We start from the raw sequence: 18241 nt of genomic DNA on the forward strand, positions 1-18241 counted from the left end.
AAGTCAGGCCCTAGATCCAGAAGCCCAGACAGGCTGAAGCAGGTTAGGAGTCAGGAACACGTTAAGTCTGGGCTTGTAAGTAGGCAAAAGCCTAAGAAAGGCCAAGTCCAAGCAGTCAGCTGGAGGCAAAGTCAGGTACAAGCTGGAGTCAGGGCAGGTGGCTAGAAACAAGGTCAGGTACAAGCTGAAGTCAGGGCAGGCAGCTGGAGACAGGATCAGGTACAAGCTGAGATCAGGGCAGGCGGCTGAAGACAAGGTCATGTCCATGCAAGGGTCAGAGCCAGGGAATCCGTCCAAGGCGTGGTCAGGAACAAGCGAGGGTCAAGCCAGAGAATCCATCCAAAGCATGGTCAGGAACAAGGGAGGGTCAAGCCACAGAATCAGGAAACAGGAAGCTGGAACTGAAGCACAAGGACTGGAACAGGAATGCAAGACTGGAACTAGGTCAGGGACAGGAACAGGAACAGGAATGAGCAGCAACTAACTACACGACTGGAAGCGTGGAGATCTGTTGCCAAGACAAAGACTGGATGACGGAGCCTGCCTTAAGTAGCAAGGCCCGGAGACATCATCATCCGGGGCCATGGGAAGGTTGCCTGCCATGGCACCTTTAAAGTCGGGGAAGGCGCGCGTGCGCCCACTTAAGGCAGACAAACTGAAACTACGTGGTGGCGGCGTCTCCCCTCAATGCACGTGGGGAGACCCGACTGAGACCGGAGGAGGCCGTGGAGCTGCCGAAGGAGCATGGGCATGGGCGTGTAGGCAACTACCTACCACTGCCAAAGAGGAAGGGCAGGTCCGGGACCCGAGCATCGGGGATAACTAGAGCCGGTTGCGGGCCTGCCGTGGCCAGGAAATGCAACAGTACCCCCCTTTATGCCCCCTTCTTGGAGGTCTGGGTTTGCCCGGATGGGCTTGGTGGAACCGCTGAAGAAGCCCTTTAGCCAATATGTTACAAGCTGGTTTCCAGGAATTTTCTTCGGGCCATACCCCTCCCAAGAGAGGAGGTACTCCCAACGGCGGCCTATCCTCCGGACGTCCACGATATCTTGAACTCAGTAGATCATGTTGGGCTCCGAGATGACTTGAGAAGGTACAGGAGCCTTATGGGAAGGCTGAGAGCACTAGAGGCTTCAGTAGCAAGACATGGAATGAATTGTGTACTCCCAGCGTAGGTGGCAGATGGAGCTGGTAGGTCACTGGGCCAATGCACCGAGTATCCGGGAAAGGCCCGATATACGTGGGAGCGAACCGCTGGGAGGGGAGCTTCAAACGAATATGGCGGGTGCTCAGCCATACTTTGTCACCTGGTTGGAATTCAGGAGCAGGTCTGCAAAGGGCGTCCGAGGATTTTTTGGCACGTGCGGCCGCTTGGCGCAATCACTGGACAGTGTGTGTCCATAAGGCCTGAAGGGCGTCCGCAGTTGCCTGGGCTGCTGGGGAAGGCACAGAAAGAGGAATCGGCAAAAGAGACCATGGCTGTCTGCCGTACACCAGAGAAAAAGTGGAGACTCCCGTGGCTGCAGCAATGTGGGAATTATGCGAGAATTCAGACCACAGGAGTAGTTGGGCCCAGTTGTCTTGCTGGTCGTTGGAGTAAGCACAGAGAAAGCACTTGAGGGAGCAGTTCATCCACTCAGCTTGGCCGTTGGCCTGGGGATGGTAGGCAGTGCTAACCACTGAAATTTCCTGCTTAGAGAGCGCCAGTAGTGGGCGACAAACTGAGGACCCCTATCGGAGGCAATGTCTTCAGGTAACCCATGGAGATGGAAAACATTGAGGAAGAACAGAGTTGCAAGTTCAGGCACTGAAGGCAAGGCGGGAAGTGGCACAAAATGAACCATCTTGGAGAACCTGTCCATGATCACCCAGATGACAGTGTTTCCCATTGACATTGGAAGGGCCACCAAGAAATCAGTGGACATGTGAGTCCAGGGTTCTTCAGGGGCAGGTAAAGGCTGCAGCAGGTCCCATGGTCGGCCCACCGGAGGCTTTTCTTGGACGAACACGTAGGACAAGAGTCTTCGTAGGCACGTGTATCAGAGGGTATGGTGGGCTACCAATAGTAGCGCTGTAAGAGGGACAAAGTCCGAGCGCGTCCAGGATGGCAGCTACTCTACAGTTGTGTGCCCACTGTAGCACTTTTTCACGAAGCCTGCGGGGCACCACCATTTTCCCTGCAGGTACGGTCACTGTGGCGGACAAAGAGATACAGGCAGGATCAATTATGTAGCAAGACTCTTCTTGGGAGTCTTCGGGTTCGAAGGAACGAGACAGGGCATCAACCCAGAGATTCTCCTCGGCAGGACAATATTATTCGAAGTCAAATCGAGTAAAGAATAATGCCCAGTGGGCCAGGCAAGCATTTAAATGCTGGGCGTGCCGGAGATGTTCAAGGTTCTTGTGGTCTGTGAAAATTGTAAACCGATGTTGGGTGCCCTCCATCCAAGGGCACCATTCCTCAAGAGCAAGTTTAATTGCAAGGAGTTCCCCGATGCTATAATTTCGCTCCGCAGGGGAGAACTTGTGGGAATAGAAGGAGCAAGGATACAGAACCCCTTTTGGGGAATGCAGACTTAGAAATGCCCCAGCTCCGATGGCAGAGGCGTCAACTTCAACAATGAAGGGGCGGTTCGGGTCTGGATGACGCAGACAAGGCCCTAACAAGAAGGCGTCATTCAGGGCTTGGAGTCCAATTCTTCATATCGCTTGCGAGTAAGGGCTGTGAGAGGTGTGGCAACCAGAGAATAATTGGCTATGAAGTGGCGGTAGTAGTTGGTGAAACCAAGGAACCACTGGAGTCCTTAAAGGCCCGAAGGTCGGGGCCAGCCTTGGATGCTTTGCCGCTTACTAGGGTACATGGAGAAACCATGTCGGGAAACGATGTAAACATACAATTGAATGGGAGTACACAATCTTTATTATCAAATATTACACAACATTCACAATAAATAACATTAAATCACTCACACTCATCCACATTCATTCACCTATTAAAATATAACAGGCAATGATACCTGTTATAAAGCAATGGTTTACAGTACAGCAAATTAATTGACCTCGTGTATATTATATAACAGCAGATACAATGATTATGTGAGAACATAAGAACATGCCATACTGGGTCAGACCAAGGGTCCATCAATTCCAGCATCCTGTTTCCAACAGTGGCCAATCCAAGCCATAAGCACCTGGCAAGTACCCAAAAACTAAGTCTATTCCATGCTACTGTTGCTAGTAATAGCAGTGGCTATTTTCTAAGTCAACTTAATTAATAGCAGGTAATAGACGTCTCCTCCAAGAACTTATCCAATCCTTTTTTAAACACAGCTACACTAACTACACTAACCACTTCCTCTGGCAACAAATTCCAGAGTTTAATTGTGTGTTGAGTGAAAAAGAACTTTCTCTGATTAGTTTTAAATGTGCCACCTGCTAACTTCATGGTGTGCCCCCTAGTCTTTCTATTATATGAAAGAGTAAATAACTGATTCACATTAACCTGTTCTAGATCTCTCATGATTTTAAACACCTCTATCATATCCCCCCTCAGTCGTATCTTCTCCAAGCTGAAAAGTCCTAACCTCTTTAGTCTTTCCTCATAGGGGAGCTGTTCCATTCCGTTTTGGTCGCCCTTCTATGTACCTTCTCAATCGTAACTATATCTTTTTTGAGATGCGGCAACCAGAATTGTGCACAGTATTCAAGGTGCGGTCTCACCATGGAGCAATACAGAGGCATTATGACATTTTCCATTTTATTCCTTTTTTGACTGCTGCAGCACACTGAACCGATGACTTAAATGTGTTATCCACTATGACACCTAGATCTCTTTCTTAGGTGGTAGCTCCTAATATGAAACCTAACATTTTGTAACTATAGCATGGTTTATGTTTCCCTACATGCATCACCTTGCATTTATCCACATTAAATTTCATCTGCCATTTGAATGCCCAATTTTCCAGTTTCACAAGGTCTTCCTGCAATTTATCACAATCTGTTTGTGATTTAACTACGCTGAACAATTTTGTATCATCTGGCATCTGCAGATTTGATTACCTCACTTGTCATATTTCTTTCCAGATCATTTATAACTATATTGAAAAGTACTGGTCCCAATACAGATCCCTGAGGCACTCCACTGCCCACTCCCTTCCACTGAGAAATTGTCCATTTAATTCCTCTCTCTGTTTCCTGACTTTTAGCCAGTTTGTAATCCACGAAAGGACATCGCCACCTATCCCATGACTTTTTACTTTTCTTAGAAGCCTCTCATGAGAAACTTTGTCATACGCTTTCTGAAAATCCACATATACTACATCTACCAGTTCACCTTTATCTACATGTTTATTAACTCCTTCAAAAACGTGAAGCAGATTTGTGAGGCAAGACTTGCCTTGGGTAAAGCCATGCTGACTTTGTTCCATTAAACCATGTCTTTCTATATGTTCTGTGACTTTGATATTTAGAACACGTTCCACTATTTTTCCTGGCACTGAAGTCAGGCTAACTGGTCTGTAGTTTCCCGGATCGCCCCTGGAGCCCTTTTTTAAATATTGGTGTTACATTAGCCACCCTCCAGTCTTCAGGTACAATGGATGATTTTAATAATAGGTTACAAATTTTTACTAATAGGTCTGAAATTTCATTTTTTAGTTCCTTCTGAACCCTGGGGTGTATACCATCCAGTCCAGGTGATTTACTACTCTTCAGTTTGTCAATCAGGCCTACCACATCTTCTAGGTTCACCGTGATTTGGTTCAGTCCATCTGAATCATTACCCTTGAAAACCTTCTCTGATATGGGTATCTCCCCAATATCCTCTTCAGTAAACACTGAAGCAAAAAAATAATTTAATCTTTCCACGATGTCCTTATCTTCTCTAATTGCCCCTTTAACTCCTCGATCATCTAACGGTCCAACTGACTCCCTCACAGGCTTTCTGCTTCGGATATATTTGTAAAAGTTTTTACTGTGAGTTTTTGCCTCTACGGCCAACTTCTTTTCAAATTCTCTCTTAGCCTGTCTTATCAATGTCTTACATTTAACTTTCCAACACTTATGCATTATCCTATTTTCTTCTGTTGGATCCTTCTTCCAATTTTTGAATGAAGATCTTTTGGCTAAAATAGCTTCTTTCACCTCCCCTTTTAACCATGCCTGTGAACGTTTTGCCTTCTTTCCACCTTTCTTAATGTGTGGAATACATCTGGATTGTGCTTCTAGGATGGTATTTTTTTAACAATGACCACGCCTCTTGCACACTTTTTACCTTGGGTCAGTGCTATACTGAGGAACAAATTAGAAAAAAACTGAAAGGAGCAGCTACTGCTCCTTTCAGTTTTTTTCTATCTCTTTTTCTCATTTTATCAAAGTTTCCGTTTTGAAAGTTTAAAACGAGAGCTGTGGATTTTCTTACTGTCCCCCTTCCAGTCATTAATTCAAATCTGATCATATTATGATCACTATTGCCAAGCGGCCCCACCACCATTACCTCTCTCACCAAATCCTGTGCTCCACTGAGAATTAGATCTAAAATTGCTCCCTCTTTTATCAGTTCCTGAACTAATTGCTCCCTAAAGCTGTCATTTATTAAATCCAGGAACTTTATCTCTCTAGCATGTACCGATGATACATTTACCCAGTCAATATTGGGGTAATTGAAATCTCCCATTATTACCGCACTACCAATTTGGTTAGATTTCCTAATTTCTCTTAGCATTTCACTGTCAGTCTCACCATCTTGACCAGGTGGACGGTAGTATATTCCTTCCCCAACACACCAAGGATTTTAACCTATAAAGATTCAATTGTGCATTTAGTCTCATGGATGATGTTATCCTTTTGGACTCTATGCCATCACGGACATAAAGCGCCACACCACCTCCCAGGTGCTCCTCTCTGTCACTGCGATATAATTTGTTCCCCAGTATAGCACTGACCCATTGGTTATCCTCCTTCCACCATGTTTCTGAGATGCCAATTAAGCCTATATATTCATTCAATGCTATACATTCTAATTCTCCCATCTTACTTCTTACACTTCTGGCATTAGCATACAAACATTTCAAAGTTTGTTTTTTGTTTGTATTTTCATTCTGCTTTTTAATAGATAGGGATAAGTTAGAATTTTTTAGCTAAGGTGAGTTTTTAGTTACAGGCACTTGGACTACTTTTCTTATTATTGGAACCTCACTGTTGGGATGCCCTAATTCTAATGCATCATTAGTATCCTTTGAAGATACCTCTCTCTGAACAATGCGCTGCTGAGCGACTGTCGGCTTTCCCCTTTGTTCTAGTTTAAAAGCTGCTCTATCTCCTTTTTAAAGGTTAGCGCCAGCAGTCTGGTTCCATCCTGGTTAAGGTGGAGCCCATTCCTTCGGAAGAGACTCCCCTTCCCCAAAAGGTTCCCCAGTTCCTTACAAAACTGAATCCCTCTTCCTTGCACCATCGTTTCATCCACGCATTGAGACTCCGGAGCTCTTCCTGCCTCTGGGACCTGTGCGTGGAACAGGGAGCATTTCAGAGAATGCTACCCTGGAGGTTCTGGATTTAAGTTTTCTACCTAAGAGCCTAAATTTGGCTTCCAGAACCTCCCTCCCACATTTTCCTATGACGTTGTTGCCCATATGTACCATGACAGCCAGCTCCTCCCCAGCACTGTCTAAAGTCTTATCTAGGTGACGCTGAGGTCCGCCACCTTCGCATCAGGTAGGCATGTTACCAGGCGATCCTCACGCCCACCAGCCACCCAGCTGTCTACATTCCTAATAATCGAATCACCAACTATGACGGCCGACCTAACCCTTACCTCCTGGGCAGTAGGCCTTGGAGACACATCCTTGGTGTGAAAGGACAATGCACCACCTGGAGAGCAGGTCCTTGCTACAGGATCCTTTCCTGCTGCACCAGGTTGATGCTCTCCTATCATGAGGCCTTCTTCCTCCAAGGCAGCACCAGGGCTGCCAGTCTGAAGTTGGGACTTGGCTACTATGTCCCTGAAGGTCTCATCTATATACCTCTCTGTCTGCCTCAGCTCCTCCAGGTCTGCCACTCTAGCCTCCAGCAATCGGACTCGTTCTCTGAGAGCCAGGAGCTCTTTCCATCGCATGCACATGTACAACTTCTCACCGGTGGGTAAAAAATCATACCGTACATGTGACACTCTATGCAAAAGACTGGGAAGCCCCCCTCTTGCTGCTGGACTGCTGCCTTCATCTCAAATTTGTTCAGTTCCTAGTTAAGTTTTAGGTTGCTATGGGAGTAGGAATGTGTCTAATTAACGTCCTTTAAATGTATTAGTGAATTCACTATATGTCTGGTAGTGGCTTACAGGGTAATGATCAAACTGTCAATAAGATTTTTTTTTTTTTTTGTGAAAGTGGCGCCTGCCTATAAATTAAAGGATGAGCTAGGAGTGGGTGGCGAGGGGTGGGAGGGTTGGGAAAAACAAATAGTCTAACTTCAGTTACTCAGCAGAGTGACTCACTGCTCTCTTGATTAACAAATGTTGGTACCTAATCAAACCAAATCACACTACCTTAACACCTTTCCAAGGTGAGTGCTGAACATGTCAACCTTTTTACGTAGGTATACACTGCTCCTAGCTTATTTCTAGCTTCTGCTACTTTTTTTTTTTTAAATATACAATCACTAACTTCTGCTTTTTAGCTGCCTTACAGACTATTAAAAATAAACTGACTGACTATTTAAAAATACTGACGGAGAGACCACGTGACCTGATGAGCCGGTAAGCTGCATGCAGACCGTGCTCCTGGCTCCCCCACCACATCGCAGCGATTACAGGCAGCGAATTTCTGAGCAAAGTGGCGTCCCCAACAGAGCAAGGAACACAGAAGCCGATTACAGATTTTTTTTGCACCGAAGAGGCTGCTATGTCCGCGAAACCGCAAAGGAAAGATAAGCTTCCTACCCGGCAGGGTGAGGCCAAGATGGCCGCCGGCCCCCCGAGCCCTGGACCCGCGACAGGAACGGCAGATATTGTGAGTGAAGTGACCGGGGCGGTTGTTAAGGCGCTAGAACCGAGGTTCAGTGACTTGGTGCAGAAAATTAATTTGGGTAATGAAACCCTTCTGGAAATAAAACAACAAGTAGCAGATACTCAGCAACGTGTGGCTGATGTGGAAGCAGAGGCGCAAAATTTAGTACAAAACCAGGGCACCATGCTCAAGAAAATCTCTGAATTAGAAAACAAAGTGGAGGATCTGGAAAACAGATCAAGGAGGAATAATCTGAGATTCGTGGGGTTTCCAGAGTCCGTGGCAGATAGGGAACTGGCACATTTGTTGGAATCATGGCTGCCTGCAGCTCTCAACCTGCCTAACTTAGTAGGCAAAATTGTTGTTGAAAGAGCACATAGATTGGGGATGAAAAAAGCAGACGCCCCCAAACCCAGAGTGGTAATTGCACGTCTCCTGAATTTCAGTCAGAAATCAGATCTTCTGCAAGCCTTTCGCAAATGTGACTCCCTGCTCTATGAGACTCATAGAATACTGATTTTTCAGGACTATTCCGCAGCTTTGTCAGCTAAGCGCCGGGAGTTCTCACCCGTATGTGCTGAATTATTCAAAAGGAAATTGAGATTTAATTTACAATATCCAGCAAAACTTCGCATGGAGCATAATGGAGTCTGGCACAGTTTTGACTCAGTGGCGGAGGTGAAGCAATTTTTGACTGACAGAATCGACTCCAGTTGAACCGCTCCTTTGAGAGCCGCTAATTGGCTATGATGGATTCATGCAGAATGATGGGCTCTGCTCAGGGCCTTGGCTCTGGTTGGGGGAAGGTTCTTGCCTCCCATAAGCAACACAATGTTTGGTTTTTGTTTTTCTGCTCACTGCTCAGTTATATGATGTTATAGCACTGGCTATTGTTGGTGGGGGAGCCGGAGGGAGGTGGATCAGGTGGTCTCTCTTCTCCAATTAATGGAGGACACGAATTTGGTTTATATGAGGGGGAAGGGAATTGGGGGGAAGGGGTGGGGGGAGGGATGTTCGCTATGGTCCATTGGGCTTCTGATATTGTATCACACAATGAGACATGGAAATGCAGGTCTTGCGCACATGTTGGAGGAAGTATATGAGATTTGGGGGTCTGTTCAGGGGTCCTCCCTAGGCTGGGGGGGAGGGACCTGTGGAAGTAGAGAAGCTTCTGTACTTTTGTGGGGTGATACCCTCTACTCTCTAGAGTATGGCTGAAACCTTGCGCTGTATTTCTTGGAACGTAGCGGGTCTGGGTTCTCCTATAAAAAGAGCTAAAGTGCTTCAATCTTTGAGACGTCATAAGGCGAACACTGCACTACTGCAGGAAACACACCTTACAGAAGGTGAAAGTAGAAAATTAACCAGAGACTGGGTGGCGCAGGTATTCTTTTCTCCTGCAGTGGGCCGGAAGGGAGGTGTGGCTATTCTTATGGGGAAGAATGTGGTGTTTGAAGAAGCACAGAGTTTTTCTGATAAGGAAGGAAGATATGTTTTGGTCACTGGGAAATTGTTTGGTACGGTTGTGACACTATGCAGCGTATATGGCCCAAATGTTTATAGCCATGATTTTTTTCAGGACCTGATACACTTCATTTCCACCCATCAACAAGGGTTGCTCTTTGTAGCAGGAGATTTTAATCAGGTGATGGATGGCGAGTTAGATAGATCCACAGGAGGCTCAGGTCCGCGGCAGCGGCAAGATAGAGGGTTGCCTTATTTTTGCCACCAGGTGCACTTGGTGGATCCCTGGAGACTTCTACACCCGGAATTGCGCAATTATACCCATATCGCAAGGGCCCATCCCATGATGTCTAGACTTGATTACATTCTGGTGTCTCCACAGTGCTTTAATGCGCTCAGGCTGGCTGAGATTGGTCCGGAGGAATGCTCAGATCACACCATGATTTGGGTAGAAGTGCAACTAGGGGGCCCTAAGCCAGACAGGACCAGGTGGCGTTTCCCGGCCTATCTGTCGGAGGATGTGGGATTCCGCTCTTTCCTTCAGGAAAAGTGGCGAGAGTACACCCTTCATAATACGCAGCATTTAGACACCCCGGCGCTATTTTGGGAGGCGGGGAAAGCCACAATCAGAGGTGAGATCATAGCCTATGTCATACGACAGAGAAGGATTGCCAATCAACAACTCATAGATTTGGGAAACGCAGTCACTAAGGCTAGGGGGTACCTTACCACACATCCCACTCCACAAGCCAAACGGGATTATAGGGACCTTCTTTACACGTTAAACTGTTATATCCACCAACGGACACAGAGGGATTTATTGCATCAGGCGCACAAGCTGTATAGGTTTGGGAACAAAATGGGGAAACTATTAGCGAACCAAGTTAGGGCTCAGCGGGGAATGACATTTATTCCTATGCTAATGGACACCGCCGGTAACAGACATACCAAGGGTGCTAAGATTTGTGCCATCTTTCGGGCTTTTTATGAAGGATTGTATACAAATGACACTTCTGCACAAGCACCTGTAGCTGAAGCAAGTTTCTTCCGCAATTTAACACTACCTAAAATTAGTACTGCCCAATTGGAGGCGGTGAACGCCCCCATCACTAAACAGGAAATATGGGAGAACATAGGAGACAGTAAGGCGCACAAAGCTCCAGGTCCGGATGGGCTAAATGCGGACTTTTACAAATTATTAAAAATGGAAGTGGGGGATCCGTTACAACGATATTTCCTTAGTATACCCAAGGCTGGGTTTTCTAAAGAAGCGACAATGGCTTATATTACTGTACTCCCCAAGGGTGGCAAAGATCCACTTCATCCGGCTTCTTACCGGCCAATCTCTCTGTTGAATTATGATGTCAAATTATTTGCCCGAATTTTGGCCAATAGACTTAGTAAAGTGTTACCAGAATTGATCTCCATCAATCAGGTGGGATTTGTGAAAGGGAGGAAGGCCAGTAGACACCTTTTGAGTTTGTGGATGGCAATGACACATTGCTCGATGCACCGCATTCCAGCCTTAGCAGTGGGGTTTGACGCCGAAAAGGCATTTGACCGTGTGGCGTGGGACTATCTATTTTCTGTTTTGCAAAAATATGGTTTTCAAGGCAATGTCATTAATAGCATTGCAGCCCTCTATCACCATCCTTTGTCTATGATAGTAGCTAACGGCCTACTGTCTACTCCGTTTGAGCTATGCCGCGGAGTTCGGCAAGGTTGCCCTCTCTCCCCATTGCTCTACATTCTGTCTCTTGACCCCTTATTAAGAACGATTCAGGGAGATCCTGGGGTGGAAGGCCTGCAGTTGAGGGGGTCTCAATTTAAGATTGCCGCTTTTGCAGACGATGTGCTGATCTTTGTGATAAACCCGGTAACTTCTCTTCCCAGAGTCCTTTCACTTCAAGCACAATTTGGGGTATTTTCTGGCTTAAAAATTAATAGAGATAAATCAGAAGCTATTGACATTCTTGGTTCCGTGAAAGGACTTTGGCCTGGAGTTTTCCCATTGCGATGGGTAACCTCTGAGATGAAGTATCTGGGTATTAGAATACCGGTGAATGTTAATCATTTATACGATGTGAATATTTTGCCATTATTGAAAAACACGAAAAAGAAACTTTCGGACTGGATGAACCTGCCACTGTCCATCTCGGGACGGATACAATTGTTTAAAATGATTGAGTTGCCCAAGTGGCTGTATATCATGCAAATGCTGCCCATGTGGGTCCGGCAATGTCACATACGTGAGTTGAATGCCGCTCTTCGGACATTTATTTGGCAAAAGAAGAAAGCCAGGATTGGTATGTCTATGCTTATGCGTACCCAACAAGAGGGAGGTCTGGCGTGTCCCAACATCCATCTGTATAATGTGGCCCTGTTATTATGTCATCTACAAGACTGGATACGGGGCACGAGTCTTTTTATTCCACGTGACCTTCTTCGAGATTGGTGTCACCCGCTTGACATTGGTAATTTACTTATTGCCCCTAGATCAGCCTTGCCTAAGCATGTGGGGGACTTTCCATATATTGGGGCCTGTAGGATGGCCTGGAAAAGACTGTGCTCTCAGCTCTCTATTTCTTGGAGGTCGTTATATTTTGCTACTATATGGGGTCTTCCACAATTTTCTCCCAGCTGGGACCCCTCTATTTTTCGTCAGTGGACTGAGTTTGGTCTTACTCACATCGAGCAGCTAATGAACCCCACTGGTCCTGGATTACTGCCCTTTGCAGATTTACAGGCGCTCTATGGCATACCCAAGACACACTTTTATGCTTACCTACAAATTCGACATTTTATTATCACGTGGAAAGCGCCCACGATAACGGGAGTCTTAGGAGAGCGGCTAGAGATGTTTTTCCCTGTTACTCCCCATCGGACTTCTTGTGCCACTATGTTTCAGAAACTTACGTCCTTGAATCCCACAACGGGGTTGACACATCTAACGGACAGCTGGAACGCGGATCTACACAGTCAACTTTCCCCCAGGCAGCTGGAAGTTTGTTTCCGCACTATTGGTTACTACACTGACAATGTACAATTGAAGGAAGTACAATTTAAGTTGCTACATAGAATTTATGTAACCCCGGCTAAAGCCTGCCAATGGAAGATGACCACCTCTTCCGCTTGTTTTAAATGCGGGTCAGAAGGGGCCAATCTATGGCATAACTTTTGGGACTGTAGCTTTATCAATCTCTTCTGGCAGAAGATTTTGGCCTATATGGGACGGCTGTGGGAGTGTGTTATTCCAGGGGATCCACAGCTGTGTTTACTCCATCTCTCACCAGATCCAAGGTTGGGGACACACACCAGTGCACTGGGACGTTTCTTACGTAAGGGCTTTCTCTTGGCCAAACAGGTCATTCTGTCTCACTGGTTGGATAAAGACCCGCCAACCTTTACTCACTGGCGTCTAAAACTTCATCAGATGGTAGTCTATGAACAGCTAACGGCGAAAGCTACCCTGTCGCTTCACAAGCAAGACCAGTTTCTGGAAATCTGGAACCCGTATCTCCTTACATTGCATCAGCGAGCCCGAAGTAGGATCTTAGATTTTTCATCTTGACCTGGACCATGTCGCACGGCTACATCAACATCTGGTTTACTCACACAGACTCTGCTTTGCTTTCGGTTGTTTTCTGTTGTTTCTTTTGTTTTCTTTTACTTTCTTTTTCCCCTTTTTTAGTATCTGGTGTTTTATGAGATCGAGATTGAAATTAGGATCACCCATATTTCATAGAAATGTTTCTCTGTATTGTTCAAAGTTTAACTGCTGTCTGTACCTGCATACGTGTCTTACCTGGGACATAGCGGACCGGGGGGGGGGAGGTTAGGGTTGGGTTTAGGGAGGGACAGTGAGGGATTGTGACTGCGTGATAGTCTGCTTTATGTTTATGATAGTGGTTGTAATGTTAAAATGTTATAAATAAAGGATACAAAAAAAAAAAAAAAAATACTGACTGACTATTAAAAGCACAAACACACATAAACACATTAAATAATATTCCCAAATAGTTAACTTCGTCCCAATACTTTTAAAAAAGAAAATGTCCCAAGCAAAAACTTACTGATTCCTTTTAGCCACTAGCAAGGTGATCCTCTCCTCTCTAGATTGTAACTTCAGTACACACTTATAACAATTATGCCATTCACAAATCTCATAGTCACAATGATTTCTTCAACAGCTTCACCCATCAATTAGCTGCCATATTCACTATGAGTATTGATCTTCTTATATTAACCAGGAAGGGTAGGCTCTGTTTTTCAAACAAGCACTTATCTAGCTTGGCAAATAGGTGATTCTCCCGCAGGCGCTGCAGCATTGTGCGTACATCCAAACAATGGGAGGCAAGATCCTTAGAAAAAATAAGGATGTCATCTAGGTAGGCGACGACCTTCACATAGAGGAGGTTGCAAAAGATTTAGTTGATCATGAGTTGGAACACCGCAGGGGCGTTGCAAAGGCCAATTGGCATCAGAAGGTATTCGTAATGTCCATCCATGGTATTAAACGCTGTCTTCCAGACATCTTCGGGACGGGTAAGAACCAGGTTGTAGGCTCCTCGCAAGTCTAGCTCCTTGGAGGCGATCAAACAACTCATTAATCAAGGGCAGAAGGTACTTATCCTTACAAGTGATGGCATTCAAGCTACAATAGTCTATGCATGGTTGTAATGACCCATCCTTCTTGGTGACAAAGAAGAAGCCTGCACCAGCAGGTCACATGGAGGGACGGATAAAGCCTTTAGCCATGTTTTCACGGATATAGTTCGACATACAACTATATCCTGGTACTGGAAGCCAATAGTAACAGGTGGGAGAGAGAAAAAGGGAAATAAAAAAATGGATAAAGTGCGTAGCTTGCTGGGCAGACTGGATGGGCCGTTTGGTCTTCTTCTGCCGTCATTTCTATGTTTCTATAGCTCGGATCTCTGGTACAGACAAAGGGTAGGTTCTGCCCCTAGGGAGTGTGGTACCCGGAAATAGATCAATGGGGCAGTCAAACTCACGGTGTGGCGGAAGGATATCAGCCTTCTGTTTCGAGAACACATCCCCAAAGTCAGCATATGGCGCAGGAAGGCCTGAGACAGTAACCGCTAGCGGGATCACTGAAGGCGATTCTACTCTCCTGAGGCAAATGCGATGACATGCAGAACTTCATTTGGCGAGTTGTAAGTTCTCCCAATCAAAGTGGGGTGACTGGTGCTGAAGCTATGGTAACCTTAGCACCACTGGATGAATGGATTTATCCAGAATAAAGAATTCTACCTCCTCCTCATGCAGAGTTCCAGTGAGGAGGTGGACAGGAACGGTGACTTGAGAGATTCTTCCTGGTAAAGGGTCGCCATGGATGGAGGCAATAAGTAGTGGTTTCTCAATGGGATGGATAGAAATGCCTAGGAGTTGGACCAAATCCTTCACAAGGAAGTTCCCGCCGACTTCTGAATTGACCAAAGCCATTCAAACAATTAAATTGATCGAAAACCCAATAACCAAAACAATAACAGACATAGTTAACCTCTGCCTCACCGAAGGGAAATACCCTGAATGCTTAAAATCAGCAATCATTAAACCATTAATAAAAAAGAACAACCTAGACCTGGATAACATTCAAAACTACCGACCCATATCCAACTTACCTTTCACTGCAAAAATCATAGAAATAATCGTCTACTCTCAACTCTCTGACTACCTGAAAATGAACAACATACTTCACCCCTCTCAATTTGGATTCAGGAAAAACTTAAGTACGGAATCACTACTCCTTTCACTAACTGACACAGTACTTAGAGGATTCGACAAAGGACAAAGTTACCTATTAATCCTCCTGGATCTATCAGCCGCTTTTGATACAGTCAACCATTCCATCCTCCTCGACAGACTATCTGAAATAGGAGTCATGGGTAATACCCTACAATGGTTCTCATCATATCTAACACACAGAAATTTCCAAGTAATGTTCAACAACAACCTCTCGAATAAAGTAAACCTCAACACAGGAGTTCCACAAGGATCTGCCCTATAAGCAACACTCTTTAACATATACCTTCTCCCAATTTGGCACACACTAGATTGCCTTGGCCTGACCCACTTCCTATACGCGGATGATATACAAATACTGGTCCCTATACAGAATACGCTGGAAGAAGCATACAATAGAACAACCATCTATCTCACAGAAATCAAACAGCGTCTAACTGACCTAAAACTCATAATAAACATAGATAAAATAGAAATAATCATCCTAGACAAAAAAAACATCAACTCTCCCATGCAACCACTCAAAATGGAAAACCCCCAAAAATTAATCTCTCCAGTCACCCATGCTCGAAACCTAGGAACTCACCATAGACAACGGACTATCTTTCAAAATCCACATAACTAACAAGATAACGGAAGGATATCACAAACTACTCACACTCAGACATATTAAACCCTTCCTTGCACAGGATGATTTCAGAACAGTCCTGCAACTTCTCATCTTCTCCAACCTAGACTACTGCAACGCCCTACTACTTGGCCTACCACTCGCAACCATCCGTCCACTCCAGATCCTACAGAACACAGCTGCCAGAATTCTAACAGGAACAAAAAAACATGAGCACATTACACCAACCCTCATCTCACTACACTGGCTCCCAATAAAATACCAAATAGACTACAAAGTACTAACAATCCTGCATAAAATTATCATAGGTCATCAAAACAACTGGCTAAGCAAATCCATCGAAATCCACGCTCCAAAACAGAACCTACACTCAACGAATAAAGGCCTTCTCAAAATCCCTCACGCCAAAACCACAAAACTGAACACAACTCATGAGAGAGCCATATCAATCGCCAGCCCCACATTATGGAACTCAATACCTATCGAAATAAGAACTCAACCAAACACTAAAACATTCAAAAAAGAGCTGAAAACCTGGATGTTCACCAGAGCCTACTCTAACTCACTAAATCAACCGCACTACCAGACACCCACTCAACCCAACACCAAAAAGAAATCTCCATCCCTCGATCAACAAAATAACATCCAGCTTTCGAATACCTAAGACTCTGTGCAAATGACCTCACATCATATATCTAACAACCTCTTAATTATACCTTGAACCTTAAAACCCCTGTGTTACTGACATAAATGTATAACTCACCCAAACCATAACCTTTCCTTTCTGCCTTACTCATTAATCCTTTCTACGCCTTAATAAAACATGTTGTATGTAATAACTAACACTCAAACCCCGAAATTGTAATCCAATAGCAAGACAATCTGTTGTGATGATGTTCATCTAACATTTTTTTTAAGATTACTGTAAACCGTTCTGATGGCGAAACTGAATGACGGTATACAAAACACGTTAAATAAATAAATAAATAAATAAAGCCAAGGTGGGGAAGGAACAAGAGTTCCAGGTCAAGGTAAATGGTAATGTTAGCTGGGGAGCCAGAGTGGTAGCGCCCAAGTTCAGGACCCCTACTGAACTTAGGCCAGAGAGTTTCCCAGACGGACGGGACAAGACGACAGACGGTGTCCTGCAGCTCCACAGTACAAGCACAGACCTGAATGCCTCCGCCTAAGGTGCTCCTCAGGGGTGAGACGTCAACGTCCCAACTGCATGGGTTCTTCCAACTTAGCAAACGGTGGGACGCCGCTGGATGCAGGGCTCGCCACAGGTGGAGAGCGAGAACATTCTGGTAGTTCGCGGGCTGCAAATTCATCTTTGAGTTGAGGCGACAGGCCATCTAGGTAAATGGCTCAGAGGCAATCCTCCTGCCAGCCCAACTCTGTAGCGAGAGTCCAGAATTCTATGGTATATTCATTGAGTGCTCAGTGACCTTGCCGCAAATGTAGAAGGGTGGAGCGGGCAGGCGAGCAGAGCTCTGGCTGGGGTAGCCGGTGCCTGAGAACTGAATGGTGCGGTCGTAGAAGCTGCGGAACCAGCATGAGAGTCCAAATGGGCGATGAGGCATTCAATAGAGGTAGCCAACACCTCCAAGAACTGCTGCTGTTCCTGGATCGTCAAGGCCAGACCCGGAATGGTCTGGAGGGCGGATGGCTCCGCCGAGTCCATGGCCTTGGCAATCTGTTGTGGAGGTGGACCCTTAGCCCAAGGTGGAGTTGACACTACCCAAGGGGAAGCCCTTCGGGTCCCCACCATCGGAAGGTGGAGCAAAACGGGAAGCGGGGGCCAACTGGAGCTTCGCCAATACCAGTCCTCGTTCCCCGCAGGTTGAGCCCTTGGGTACCGGGGCTGGCTGGTCTTAGGCGAGCCTCTGTGTGGTTGATCCTGTGGAGGGTGCTCAAGGCAGGGAGCCAGGAAGCAGCGGAGACACAGGGTCCAATGAAGCTGGGTTCAAGACTGGGCCTGATCCAGAAGCCCGGACAGGCTGAAGCAGGCTATGAGTCAGGAACACATTAAGTCTGGGCTTGTAGGTAGGCAAAAGCCTAAAAAAGGCTAAGACCAGGTGGTCAGCTGGAGGCAAAGTCAGGTACAAGCTAGAGTCAGGGCAGGTGGCTGGAGACAAGGTCAGGTGCAAGCTGAAGTCAGGGCAGGCGGCTGAAGACAAGGTCAGGTCCAAGCAAGGGTCAAAGCCAGAGAATCCATCCAAAGCGTGGTCAGGAAACAGGAAGCTGGAACTGAAGCACAAGGACTGGAACAGGAATGCAGGACTGGAACTAGGTCAAGTACAGGAACAGGAACATGAACGAGCAGCAACTAAGGACACGATTGGAAGAGTGGAGACCTGTTGCCAAGGCAAAGACCAGATGG

General features: G+C 45.9%; 1 protein-coding gene across 1 annotated transcript in view; it reads left to right on the plus strand.

Moving 5' to 3' along the window:
• Positions 1–18241, plus strand: part of CDH16 (cadherin 16) — a 469853-nt gene that overhangs the window by 176180 nt on the left and 275432 nt on the right. Inside the window, exon 13 of the mRNA XM_029610660.1 lies at positions 9847–10096. Within this exon, the coding sequence (XP_029466520.1) occupies positions 9847–10096 (250 nt within the window). The remainder of the gene's footprint in view (positions 1–9846; positions 10097–18241) is intronic.

The sequence above is a fragment of the Rhinatrema bivittatum genome, chromosome 7 (genome assembly GCF_901001135.1).
Source record: "Rhinatrema bivittatum chromosome 7, aRhiBiv1.1, whole genome shotgun sequence".
Classification (NCBI taxonomy): Eukaryota; Metazoa; Chordata; class Amphibia; order Gymnophiona; family Rhinatrematidae; genus Rhinatrema; species Rhinatrema bivittatum.